We start from the raw sequence: 13,411 nt of genomic DNA, 5'->3' as shown, positions 1-13,411 counted from the left end.
CTAGAAGCTCCTGGAGGGGCAGGTTACCTGTGAATCTCCTGTGGGCCTCATGAAGGCGGACCGAACAGTCTGTTAGCACCGAGTCTGCTCTATGAGAAGGAGGGCTAATCAAAACAAAGAACCCTTTGACTAGGGGCGAAAGAAGGGATCTGTACAACTCCTCGCTGCTATCTGGATCCAGCAGCCAGCAGGCCAGGAGTTTCTGATCTTTGAACATCAACTGATCTGCTGAGGAGAGTGGAGAGGGAGCGCCTAGGGTGTAAATCTCAGTCTTTATCGCCTAGACTTTGTCCTGCCCACCACAAGGACAACAACTGATTCCATTCTTGAGAAGGAACCAAAAATCTTATCTGTTAATGAATCATTGGTTCACGTTTTATGGTACCTCACTTAAAATGTGTGCTATGGAATGCTGCTCTCGTTAGTTTTCCGACCTCAGTGTCCTTCTGATCACTGCTCTGGCATCAGCTTTCTGAAATCTCTCTCAAATTAGAGAAAATAACCAAACAAAATATGGGGGAGCCTTTTCTTAGGGATCTTTTACAGTTCTACGGCAGCAACGATTCACTCTCTACGACAAACCTGGGAAACTTTCTACAGCTCATCTCCTCCAGACGACCACCAGCATCCATTGACAATGATGCCAATCCACTAAGGAATGAGGAGGTAAGCTAACTGAGGAGGTCTTTGCCCTGCAGCCCCATTGTTTTTTTCTTTTTCATTCAGGTGTGTTGAATGTTTTTTTTCCTGTGCTGTGGTCCAGCTGTTTCTCTAATTTCTGCTGCTTTCTTCATCGCTGTCTCTGCAGTGTTTGTCTCTGCCAGAACTGCTGGCAGTCTTTGGCCTGAGTAATGTGTCTGAAGTCACTGCTGATCAGCTACACCTCATGTGCCCAGCAGTTCTCACTCAGGTCCTCCTGCCCTCCTGCCCTTTTACGCCTCCTCTCACCCAAACCATTGACTCTCAAGGTAAGGACATCCAGGACTGCTTCCTTTCAGTGTTCTACAGTGTTGTGCAGTGAGGATAGTACTTTTTAGAGCCCTGGACAAATAAATTACACACCAAAAATAATGAAAACGTAAAAAAACAACAACAATAAAATTATTAAATAAAAAATGCCATTGATGACTATGAAAATCTGATTGTCTTATTGATTCGCTTGTTCAAATTACTTAAACCATGTTTCACATTTGGTCTGTTGCACATTTGCCACTGGCCAAAATTGGCACCTTGTATTGCTAGTTAATAAAATATACAAACATATGTAAATGCAGCTCACCAGTAATAGCTTTGTAGCCAAAACACTTATTAATTTGTGGTAAATTATACATCAGTGTCGCATATTTCTTTTCTAAGCATATTGAGCATGTCATCAGTACTTTTAGAACATGTTTCATTGCAAATAGAACATAATTAGTTATGTTTAATTGGATTTAGGGGTAAAGCTTTGTGTTGTTAAATGTTTTTTTTTAATGTGGCTCTTTTTTGGCCATTTTCATCATATTCAAAAAAATAATATTGACACATTGTGTATTATGAACATTGCCAAAATAAATGACTGTGACATGTTGTACTAAAAGTGGATGGCAGTCATTTTATGATTTGATTAATCACAGCAATCAAATGGTAAGTAAAATTCTGGGAGCGTATGTGTTGTCAGTGTTTTTTCTAGAACCTATTTTATGTACTGCTTGGTTGTCCACCAATTTTGAGCTGCATTTCAGGAGTGGAGTAGTAGATTTTAATGTTTAAGACAGTTGTCAATGTTTATTATGTGTATATTATACAGGCTACATGATTCTGTTATGTTACATATTCCTAGTACATAGATTTACATTTATAAATAAATAAAAATAAAATATTTTAAATAGAAATAAAATAAAATATTTCACAGTATTAGATAATATTTCATGAGTTTTCATGTTGTCATGTCAAGTTAATACACTAATGCTACTAATTTTTGTCACCTAGTTTTGATTGAATGTTTTCTGTTAATATTCTTTTAAAATGGATTTTTAAAAGAAATTAAGAATCTTATAATATGCAGCATCAGTCCTATAAACACACAGTGCTTTTGCAAGTGTCTGTACAAGAACAAACAAACCATATAGCTATTTTTATGGCCATTATTTAATGGCATTATTTAATGGCTGTAATACACATTATGTTTAAAATACTGATAAGAAAACTAAAAAAATATCACTCTGTCAACCTCACCCAACAATATGCTATAGTTAAAGTATTGAATCATGTTTTTTGTTAGAGGAGCTTAAGAAGAGTTGTGAGATTTCCCCACAGATTGAGCTCCTAAACAGATTCAAACCTTTTCCTGTAACATCTGCCTCCTTTGTCTCCAGTAAACCTGAGAGCAGAACAAAGCTGATTTAAAAAAAAAAAGGCCTGTGGAATTTCCAGCCTCACATTCTCAGTCTCACTGACAAGAGGAACTCTTTCTTTCAGCTCACATTCATATGGAGATTTCCCTCTCACTAATGGAAATATCTTTTTTTTCTCTTACAGTTTGGGGTTATAGCTTCCTGGCTGTGACTATAATTAACTTGGCTTCTCTGTTGGGGTTACTTTTGGTTCCCTTCACTAAGAAACCCTACTTCCCAAAAGTTTTAACCTACTTCATCGGGGTGGCCATAGGAACCTTATTCTCTAATGCTGTTCTCCAACTTATTCCTGAGGTAAGGAGGAAGTGTGAGCATGGAGGAAAAGAAACAGAATAATCTGAAAATAATAATAAAAGGACATGTGTTGAGGAAATAAACATATATTTTTTCTTTTTTTGTAAAACTGAACAGGCTCTTGGGTTCGATCCGAAAGCTGATGACTACATATTGAATGCTGTTGGGATTTTTGGCGGATTCTACCTCCTGTTCTTTACCGAAAAGGTTTTAAAAATGGCACTGAAAGCAGATTCAGCGGTATAGGCTTTGACCTTAACATTATTCCAGTCTTTACAATAGGTTTATAATGCTTTAGTTCACTGTGACATGTCTTTGCCTTTTCCACAGGATTGCCACAGTCACTTCCCTTCCTCGCAGACCACTGATGAGAATGCCACCCACTTCAGCAATGACCTTGTCATAAGCAACATCAGCAATAATGTCAACCCAAACATCAACCATGAGATTATTCCAAACGGCCCCAGGGAGAAGCCAAGCAACTTAAGCCCAGTTGTGAACCCAGTTGTCAGCCCAGTCAATGAACAGGTACCAGTTTCACCCCTGACAGCCTATATTGGTCAATATGTTTGGTCAAAATTTCAGATATTGCACAAATTGGACTATGGGTTCCTCATTGCAGATGAGTTCGTCGTGGCTGGGCAAACTAAACTCAGTTCAGGATCAACAATGACTCTTCTGTGAAATTCTTTTATTTCATTATTATGTCGTGACACTTTATTCTGTGTAAAAAAAATGGCCAATGATTTATTGGTGTATTTTAATCAGAGAATTGATTTAGTGATCAAGATTACCTAATGATTAACAGGAACACAGGTCAGTTTGACCATTACTGCACGCGATGTAAAGTACTTTTTGCTTGTCCAAGCGTTACATAGCTTTTCCTACTTTTTTTTTTCTTTTTTTCTTTTTTCTTTTTTTTGTGTTTTAGTCTTATACCCATGCCGTGTGATAAAGGTTCATTTAAGGCTCATTTATTCTTAATGTAAAGTATGGAAACAGATACGGTTCATTTCCTTTTGTGTTCATTTCCGACATATTTTACACCAATTTACACAATTTTTCTGTCTTGTTTGTAGTAATTACATTATCAAAACCTCCTCCACTGTTTTTTGTTTTTTTAGAAACATTTGAGACTAAACTGTTCTCTAGCGAATGTATTGCTTAACATCCATACCAAGGTCAAGAATGGTAAAAGCATTTGAAATGGATGTTCATTTTTATATATAAATAATGTATAAATAAGCCTTTATGCTCGCCACTAAACACGGATATGGATAAAGACTGAGCATTCATTTCAACGTTATCACAATCCCCTCCACTGTCGCAATGTTTGCTACTGTCAGACAGTTTTGAGTCAGAACTATATGGATGTATAACTTAAAGGAATAATCAGTAATAAATGTTAGCATATGTGTAAAATTGCTACAGGATTCCAATTTCCGAACACTGGAGAGAGTTTTTTTGCCCCATCCACCCCTCCTCAGGTGTAAAACTCACACAGGTTGCCAGACTGTGTGTTACTCTATAGCTGATCAGTAAATATATGTGCTTCACTATAAAAAAAATGCCAGTCTCTACTATGCTAGTGGTGGTGATAAATTACCCAGCTATGGTTAGAAACCTTACTGAAGCTCAGTGATTACCTGTTCAGCAGAAAAATAGCCAGCTCGCTTAATTCCATTATTTTGTTGTTTTAGTTGTTTAAGCCGATGCCTGTTTTCTTTTGTAGTACATACATAAATGAGCGTAAAGAGTACCCTGTTATTCCTTAGAGATTCCTGTATCTTAAAGAAAAAAAATGTAAAAGGCCAGTTGTTTGCTGCAGACATTATTCTTAATCTACCAGGTGCTGTGTGTGATCATGTTTGTACCCCTTTGTGTGTGTTTAGGATGCTTGTGTAGTGTTGTCTTGTCGGTGGCTGCGAGGGGAACATGTTTCGAACATAAAAACTGTGGCTTGGATGATCACACTGAGTGACGCATTGCATAACTTCATAGATGGACTGGCCATTGGAGCCTCTTTCACGCTTTCTCTCATCGCTGGCTTCGGTACCTCAATTGCAATCTTCTGTGAGGAGTTCCCTCATGAGATAGGTGAGACAGCTGTCAAGAGTCACAAAATGTCAGGAGTATCAATTACTTTTAATCTTTTTTTTACATCACTGATGTGCTTGTTTTCTAACTACTCTCACTTTCTCTCTTTTGTCTTTCTTTAGGTGACTTTGTGATTCTGTTGAGCTCTGGTATGAGTGTACCTCAGGCTGCATTTTTTAACTTGATGTCGGCCATGTGCTGCTATCTGGGCTTAGCGCTGGGCATCCTGCTGGGAAGCAACTTCGCTCCAAATGCCATCTTTGCCATTGCCGGTGGAATGTTCCTCTACATCTCTCTGGCAGACATGGTGAGGAACTTCTTACACTAAAGAAGCACATACTGCCCTAATATGAGCAACTTTAAGATACACTATATGAACAAACTCCCTTTGCTGCAGTTACAACCTCATTCACATGAAAGGACTGTACACTACATACTGCAATATTGCTGCAAGGTTTTCACCACATTTAGCCACAAGAATATTTGTATAGTTTTATTGGAGGTTTGTTTTCAAAAACGATTCTCCAATTCATCACAAAGCTATTGGATGGAGCTCCATTGTACTGGTAAAAAATATAGTCTCCTAATTGCTGTTTTAATTTGTTAACTTAAAAATCTTCCAGGTGGATTAAGATCTGGTGACTATGAACAGTATAGCATTTGAGTTCCATTACATTTTCAAATCATTTAGTGACCCCTCATGCAGCCAGAATGAGGAGACAGTCATGCTGAAAGAGGTTTCCTGCATGAGGATTCCATTTGTCAGTCAGTATAAATTTGTATTAATATACAGGGAGACTTGATTCTAAGGCAAGGGTCTAAAACCATGTCTGCTGATGATCCATGTTAAAACATAGAAAAAAGACCTTCTTCTTGTATTTACTTTTATGGTCCACCCCAGAAAGCTCTAGCCATTAAGTGAACATTCTCACATGGTGATGCTTGATTTTTTTCATGTATGAAAATAAAGGGGAAATGCGTTACGTTTACAAACATGTTAATTGATTTAGGCCAGAGGAATCAACTATAACTATGTTTAAATGTGGGCCACTTGCAAAAAATGCATGTAAACTTTTTTGTGTTTTGTTTTAGTTTCCGGAAATGAACAACATAACGATGGAACACGCTAAAAGCTCCACAGACAAGGTCATATTCTTCCTGTTGCAAAATGGCGGCATGCTGACGGGATTTGCAATCATCCTCCTCATCACCATGTTTGCTGGAGACATCAGTCTGGGATAGTTTTGACTGAGTGTACAGGAAAAAACAACCATCACTTCATTCTTCATTTCATCCTTGGGACTAAATATTTGATAGCAGAAGTGAACTATTTATATACTTTAAGACTTTTTTTTTCTGAAAAGTCAACCTGCAATTTTTTATATTTTTAAAGACACTCCACAATAGAAGTTTTAATTTTTTATTTACAAACTTTTATGCATTGTGTAATCATTGATATAATCAGTGTCATTAGAACTGTCTAAAGGGAAATTTACTGACTTTGGTTGCTGTATAGTGGTGGTGATGAGAACCAGGGGTTGCAATGTTTGCCATGCAAATACCGACAAATTAGCTCTGTACTACCAGTGAACTGCATGCCAAAGGTCATGCAATGAAAATGTATCATAAAGGACTACTACAGATGACGCATACACCTGTATATGTTAAACACTTCACAGTTTAAGCAAGGCCTGCTAAAAAATGCACAGTGCAGTGGATGGTTGTGATCGTGACTGCTGGCATCTGGCTAGAATTGTCCTTGCAAAGCATCAAATGACTCATCCACATTCAATGCAGGAGGCCCCACACACATATCGCACAGGTCAGTGCAGAGTTTTTAGCTTTCATGGAACATGGCAAAAGCCATGGGACACAATATTAGTTCCTGTTTAATAACATTTGGGATGTCAGTGTTTGTTGATGGTAAGGTGATAAAATAATGTGGGGGAAAAAGAAGTCATTTCAATGACAACACTGCATGAATACCTCCCTGAATTTGTAGCTTTTAGTAGCAATAAATATTTGTATTTATCTGGTTCCCGTCACCACTCCTTTTTTACAGTTCTCAATATTCCTGTTTCTGTAAAACAGCTAACTATAAATCAAATCAAACATAATTGCTTAATGTATATCTCAGTGATTTAATTCTGCAGAAATTATGAGAACTTGTACACCATCATGTATCTCAGCATGTGGAGCTTTTGTATGACTGTATAAAGAAAGCCATCATAACTTCCTGCTACTCTGTTGCTCTGATCTGAGTGTGTGGTGATCTGTGACTGTCTGATTGAAACAATGTACCATTGAATGGGTTCTGCTGTGTCAGAGACAGCCTTGCACAGCCAGCAGCTTCACAGAAGGAACCTTTACGAAGTGAGACATAATATGAACATTTTTGTATTATTGTGGAAAAAGATGTGATTGATTGACTGCTGATCCATCCAGACCTGTCATATTTACTCATTCTTTTAAACAATATATGGTACCTGGAAAAATTGCAATAAATTACATTTTTGTTGTTTTCAGATTTATTTCATGCCACTAAAATAATGATAATATAATAATGCAGTTCCACTTTATTAAAGCACACTAAAGTTTTAATTACAGTATTAAGAAAATTTAGACATTAAAACTGAAAAATAAACATCCTAAATACAACAAAACATAAATAAGTTCTGTAAAGTCTGTAATGGCTTATTTATGTATACGGGTTCCTTGCTAGTAAGAACCATAAGACAGAAAAAAAATGCTGAGGGTATGTTCATATATTGTATAGTCATTTATTACATACATATTGTGACAAATGCCACACACTAAAGTGATTTATTTCATTTTGCTTTGCAAGGTGCAAGGTGGCTTTAAAAAAGACAAGCAAAAAAAAAACAACAAGAAAAAAACAGCCAAGCCAAGGTTTGACAGCATAAAATCACTAGTGGGGTTTTTGGGACCAAAATATATGTTATACAGTTTACATTTAGAATATATTATGTTTATTTAATTAGGCTTAACGCGCTTGCATTGTGAAGGTAATGCTAGTTTTCAAAAAGCTCTAAGATTTTGGATATGGCTGCTATGCAGTGTGTCATCATGGTGATAATTGCATGCTAACACTGTGTGGTAACAACTTTGCATGAAGCCTGTAGTCAGTATGCAATCACACACGCAGTAATGGCTGGTGTGTATTTGCAGTTTTTACAATATAACCTTTAAGCAAAGACACAAGTTCAGCTAAGAGTCAGTAAAAGAAAATGCCTGTTTTACGTGTGCCTGCTAGACAGTCTCGCAAAAAATATATAACAAAAAGTTCAAATAAATAAAAGTGTAACATTAGTAACTGCAGTAAATATCTCTGCCAATTACATTGTCAGATGTATACTTAACAATAAAACATAAACAGCAATGTGGTCGAATACAGCTGCCACTTTGGGTGTATATATGAAAAAATGCCAAAGCATTAAGCATGCTAAAGTGCCTAATATTTATTCAGACTTATTTAATAAAATACATTGTTTTTTTCTAGGATATTTCACTGCACTGGCAGTAGAAGTTCTGCTTTCTGTAAACTTAAAACAATCTTACCTTATCTGATGTCCAGCAGGGGGCGGTGGGTCAAGATGAGTGTGTGTAATTCCTCCTTTTGTCCAGCAGGGGGCTGTGAGTAGAGATGAGTGTGTGTAATTCCTCCTTTTGTCCAGCAGGGGGCTGTGAGCAGAGATGAGTGTGTGTAATTCCTCCTTTTGTCCAGCAGGGGGCTGTGAGTAGAGATGAGTGTGTGTAATTCCTCCTTTTGTCCAGCAGGGGGCTGTGAGCAGAGATGAGTGTGTGTAATTCCTCCTTTTGTCCAGCAGGGGGCTGTGAGTAGAGATGAGTGTGTGTAATTCCTCCTTTTGTCCAGAAGAGGGCGGTAGGTAGAGACGAGTGTGTGCAATTCCTGTTTTGTCCAGCAGGGGGCGGTGAGTGGATGAGTATGTGGGATTGTGTAATTCCTCGTTTTGTCCGGTAGGGAGCGGTGAGTGGAATGTGAGTGTTTGCTGGTTAAAAGCAGCTCAGATCCGCTCTGCTTTCGCCGGGCGCAGTGGCGCGCGCCTGTAATCCAGGCTACTGGGAGGCTGAGGCTGGCGGATCGTTTGAGCTCAGGGGTTCTGGGCTGCAGTGCACTATGCCGATCGGGTGTCCGCACTAAGTTCGGTATCGATATGGTGCTCCTGAGGGAGCTCGGGACCACCAGGTCGCCTAAGGAGGGGTGAACCGGCCCAGGTCGGAGACGGAGCAGGTCAAAGCCCCCGTGCCGATCAGTAGTGGGATCGCGCCTGTGAATAGACGCTGCAGTGCAGCCTGAGCAAGATAGCGAGACTCAGTCTTTTACACTCACAGTGGAAAAAATACAAACATTATACTGATTAACCTATATGTTCAGCTTTCTCTTATAGCTTTATAAATTACACTGGATAAACCACTCAGAAATAGCGTGAAAATCAGAACCAAATATTACAAACACATATACAAACACGTATAATCATATATGTATATATATTATGTGTGTGTGTGTGTGTTTGTGTGTGTGTGTGTGTGTGTGTGTGTGTGTGTGTGTGTGTGTGTGTGTGTGGAAAAAGCCCAAACATCCGCTGTTATATAAGGTGGAATTTCTGTCTGCATTTCACCGCCTCCTCGTGGACAAAACGAGTAATTACACGGCATATTCAATCAAGGCCACTCTTTTGCCCGTAGGAGGCGCTGTTTTACCACTTACATATTTATCTCCAGATAGAACAATTCAAGTACTCATTGCAGTACTAATAACTAAAGAATCAGTAATATTAATAATTAATATGTGAATACATGTGGGGTGGAATGGATATGGGTAAGGAGGAATGGATGAGGGTCGGGGGCGGGTTGTGGCCCAGGTGGGCTAAAAACTGTTTTCTGTATTTCAGTAAATGTTCCTATAAAAATGCATCATTCAATAACAGGACATGTTCCTGCTGTATTTAAAACAACAACTTTCATGTTCTAAAAAAGTGATAGAATAGATAGTAGCACACTAAATGTTTAATAATGTTTATACTGAAAAATGTATAAGCACAGAAAATCTCAACACAGAAATTCATCAAATGTTTCAGCAAAAGTTTTAAACTCAGAATTCGGAATAAATACCTTTTATGCTACAATTCAATTTTTTAACATTTGTTTATTATAGATTTAGGTGAAATCCAGCTGTGTTATGTGGTCCTGGGGTGTAAGGTATGTCAAGTGATTTGCAGTGTTTTTTATTATGCAGTTAGTAGGTTATTACAGGCTGTTAGGAAGACTTTTATTTTGACGGGTCGTTGCAGCAGCAGCTACCAAACCTGATAAGAAACACTGGGTCATCCGGAAAGGTGAGTAGCGATATGAAATTGCGATTTTACGATATTAAAGGAATGTACTGAGTTTATTAGACTGTCTTTTTCGTTTAACGCTACATAAACCAGTCCGGTTTCATTGAATTCCGTATCGCTAAGAGAGTCAGTCAGCTACTAGCTACTTAACTAGTTAGCATAACAAAGTCTGTAACGCAGATTAACACAGACTGTAGATATATAACCTTTATAGTGTTTGTAGTGAAGGTTAGTTAGCATGTTAATGTAGCATAGACTCGATAAATCCCACGATAAAACTGACTGCTACCAATCCACGTGCAGTGCGGACTAAAACCCAAACATACACGTACACACTCAGTTTAAACCTTCTGATTCGTTGTAAACGAAGATATGGATTTGTTCTTGCTAACATAGCTTCTTTTTTTAAAGTTTATTTCCATTAATAGAAACAGGTAATTTGTGTGATTTAGAGATGTGCTAAACGATACAGTTGTTACAAAGCAGTCAGAGTAGATGTGGAACGCGATAAACGACATCATGTTGTTCAATTAACAAAACATAGAGAGAGAGCAAGCATGATACCTAAAGAACTCGCTAAAAGCCTGGCCATTATTGAACTGAGCAAGTTCAAAATGAGCCTCTACATTCCTTTTATTTATATTAGCAGTCTCTGTGTATTTCCGTGAGGGCAAATGGCTCTGGTTTAGTATTTACACAGTAAATTCTTATCTAGAATACGCATTCTTTCTTCTTTGCAAAGACAGTTCAGCAGTTTGTTGTCAATGCATTTGCCCTCATGCCTGCGTCAATGCTGTTGTGTTGGTCAATAGGTTCCTGTTGTGTAATTGTTCTTTACTCATGACTTTAGTTTGTCTGCATAGTGTAATTGCTGCTGCTGTCTGTGTCTGTCTTTGATCTGAAGGCTATGGCTGAAGTGCAGATTCGACGTTATGAGGATGACGATGATGAGGATGTCAAGGACATCTTCACTCTTGGGATGAGCGAGCATGTCCCGTCCTCCTGCCTGCATGTATTGAAGCAACCACCAACCCAGATGCTGCTGGTGTGTGTGTTTTGTGCTCTGCTGGCCAGCTCTAAGTCCCTCCTCCTGCCCATACTGGCAGTTACTCTTCTTCTGGCTGCAGGTCGGCAAGGAATCAGCTATATGTTCACACAGTACATCCAGACATCCCTGCATAGGGATCTCAACCACATTCGTCAGACCTATCTGGAGAAACCTAATTCCTGTTTCTGGGTGGCTGAGAGCCAGGGTCGGGTGGTGGGCACGGTGGCATGCCTCCCGGCGGAAATGAACGAGGGTTGTCTGGAGCTCAAGCGCATGTCTGTCAAGCACTCCCACAGAGGCCAGGGCATTGCCAAGGCACTGTGCCGTGCTGTGGAAGACTTTGCGCGAAAACAGGGCTTTCCTGCTGTGGTACTCTACACTTCGGTTGTCCAGACAGATGCTCAGAAGCTGTATGAACATGTGGGTTACAAAAAGATCAGGGAATTTGTTGTTCCAGAGCTAACTGCCAAGATCACCAACTTCACATTGTTTGAATACAGGCTCGACCTGCAGCAGTCAGGAAACTGAAAGCTTTCTAAAGGAGATTTGCTTCGTCCTTTTTTTTTTTTTTTTTAAATGTCATGAAGGGGTTGGGAGCCTTAATAAGTAAGGGCATTGGTAAAGTTAACAATTATTGTTGTGGTTGTGTACCGGAAGCATTTGGTTTTAAAGGTGAAAAAAGACCAAAAATTGCATTGTGTGTGTCCACATTTCAGCTCTAATGCCAAATGGTACTGTATAAATAATTATAAGTAATTAATGAATAATTTCTTACCAACATTTAATTATAATTTTTTTATGTACTAGCAGTATAATTTACGGTAATGATATTTGTTTGTATTACTTATATATTCGTTGATTGTTAAACCTGCAGCTAGAAGTTCTCTCCCCAGGGACTTGAAAGTCCTTACAAAGAGCAGTGTAGTCTTTGTCCTGTCACCTCCTACCCTGCACATTTTAGAGGATTCTTTGCTCTAACACACCCACTGCATTTCAACCCACTGAAATGGATTGTTAATGATCTACTTACTTGAATTCAGTATGTTGGTGGAAGGGAAATCAATCAGTGTGTAGGAAGGGGGCACCAGGCCAATGATTGAGAAACACTGATTTAGAAGAACCGGCTGAAGGCTTTGCAAGGTTCTGTGCAGTATTGTACAGGGCAAGTTATTGTCACATACAGTGGCATTTATTGTCTCTCATTTTACTGGTCTTTTTAAAGGTGCAATAGAATCTGTTAATTTAAGTAGTTTAAGTTGTTACTTGGAATATAAATTGTAGGGTGAATTAAATGTGATTGGGACAAATTAACTTCTTCACTATTACAGAAATGTAATGTTTTAATTCCATCAAATAACCCCAATCACACTTAATTCACTCTACATGTGTGGCTTTTTTCTACCATTGAAAAAAAGGTATGTTTGTGACTGGTCTAACTCTGGGAAAAAAAATTATGATTGGCAAAAAACATCTGTCATGGCTCACAGGAGCCACATAACACAGCACAGCATAGCTGCTTTTAGCGCTGTAACATGAACATTGTAATTTTTTTTTATGTACATTTTTTTATGTAACTATTCCTAAACCAGATTGGTTGGTTATTGATTGGTGGTTCACTAGGTGAAGACAATGTAGCCAGTTAGCTAGGTTATCTTTAGCCTAATATTCTAATATATATTTGGCTTACTCACATGCTGCAGTTTACTCTAGTTTAAGGTAGTTCCCTTAAACTAGAATAATTAGATGGTATTAGGTGGTATGTTTGTGGTTCACTTTAATTCTCTGTGTTCAAGCATGCCAAAATAAATACATTTTTCCATTCTAGAGCACCTTTAAAGTAAGAAAATATAACAAGTAGTGGCTTCACTTTGGCCCATTAAAGCAGCCAAGTGAGGCTTGTTGCCTCATTTGTGACACATTACCAGTCATTGAGCGAAATTACTATTTTGAACACAGTAGACCATGCAGTCAAACCATGTCAATGGTGAATGCCAGTAGTTAGATTTTTTGTCATTATGAGCATATAGAAATGACTGTACAGTTAAACCCATCTGTAACAAATAGGCAGGCCCTATCAGTAAGAAATCAATAAAAATATTTAGCAATTCTGTTTGAAGAGTGGTTTATTACAGTGGGACATGCATTCATTTTGTCAACACAGATCAACATGACATTTACAGTTGTAAAGGTTTGGGCAC

General features: G+C 38.3%; 2 protein-coding genes across 2 annotated transcripts; both read left to right on the top strand.

Moving 5' to 3' along the window:
* Positions 1-14: 14 nt before the first annotated feature.
* slc39a8 (solute carrier family 39 member 8) lies at positions 15-7,312 on the top strand. The gene is made up of 8 exons (XM_007235811.4): positions 15-666; positions 809-968; positions 2,521-2,690; positions 2,808-2,930; positions 3,021-3,218; positions 4,583-4,787; positions 4,910-5,094; positions 5,880-7,312. Exons 1-8 carry the CDS (start codon positions 514-516, stop codon positions 6,027-6,029), a joined length of 1,344 nt encoding a protein of 447 aa, XP_007235873.3. The 5' UTR covers positions 15-513; the 3' UTR covers positions 6,030-7,312.
* A 2,748-nt stretch (positions 7,313-10,060) lies between these two features.
* LOC103037014 (probable N-acetyltransferase camello) lies at positions 10,061-13,323 on the top strand. The gene is made up of 2 exons (XM_015602048.3): positions 10,061-10,165; positions 11,070-13,323. Exon 2 carries the CDS (start codon positions 11,073-11,075, stop codon positions 11,739-11,741), a length of 669 nt encoding a protein of 222 aa, XP_015457534.1. The 5' UTR covers positions 10,061-10,165; positions 11,070-11,072; the 3' UTR covers positions 11,742-13,323.
* Positions 13,324-13,411: the final 88 nt, after the last annotated feature.

Source organism: Astyanax mexicanus, chromosome 7 (genome assembly GCF_023375975.1).
Source record: "Astyanax mexicanus isolate ESR-SI-001 chromosome 7, AstMex3_surface, whole genome shotgun sequence".
NCBI classification, from domain to species: domain Eukaryota; kingdom Metazoa; phylum Chordata; class Actinopteri; order Characiformes; family Acestrorhamphidae; genus Astyanax; species Astyanax mexicanus.
The sequence above is the reverse complement of the archived record's forward strand: the minus strand, read 5'-3'. Positions and strand labels throughout refer to the sequence as shown.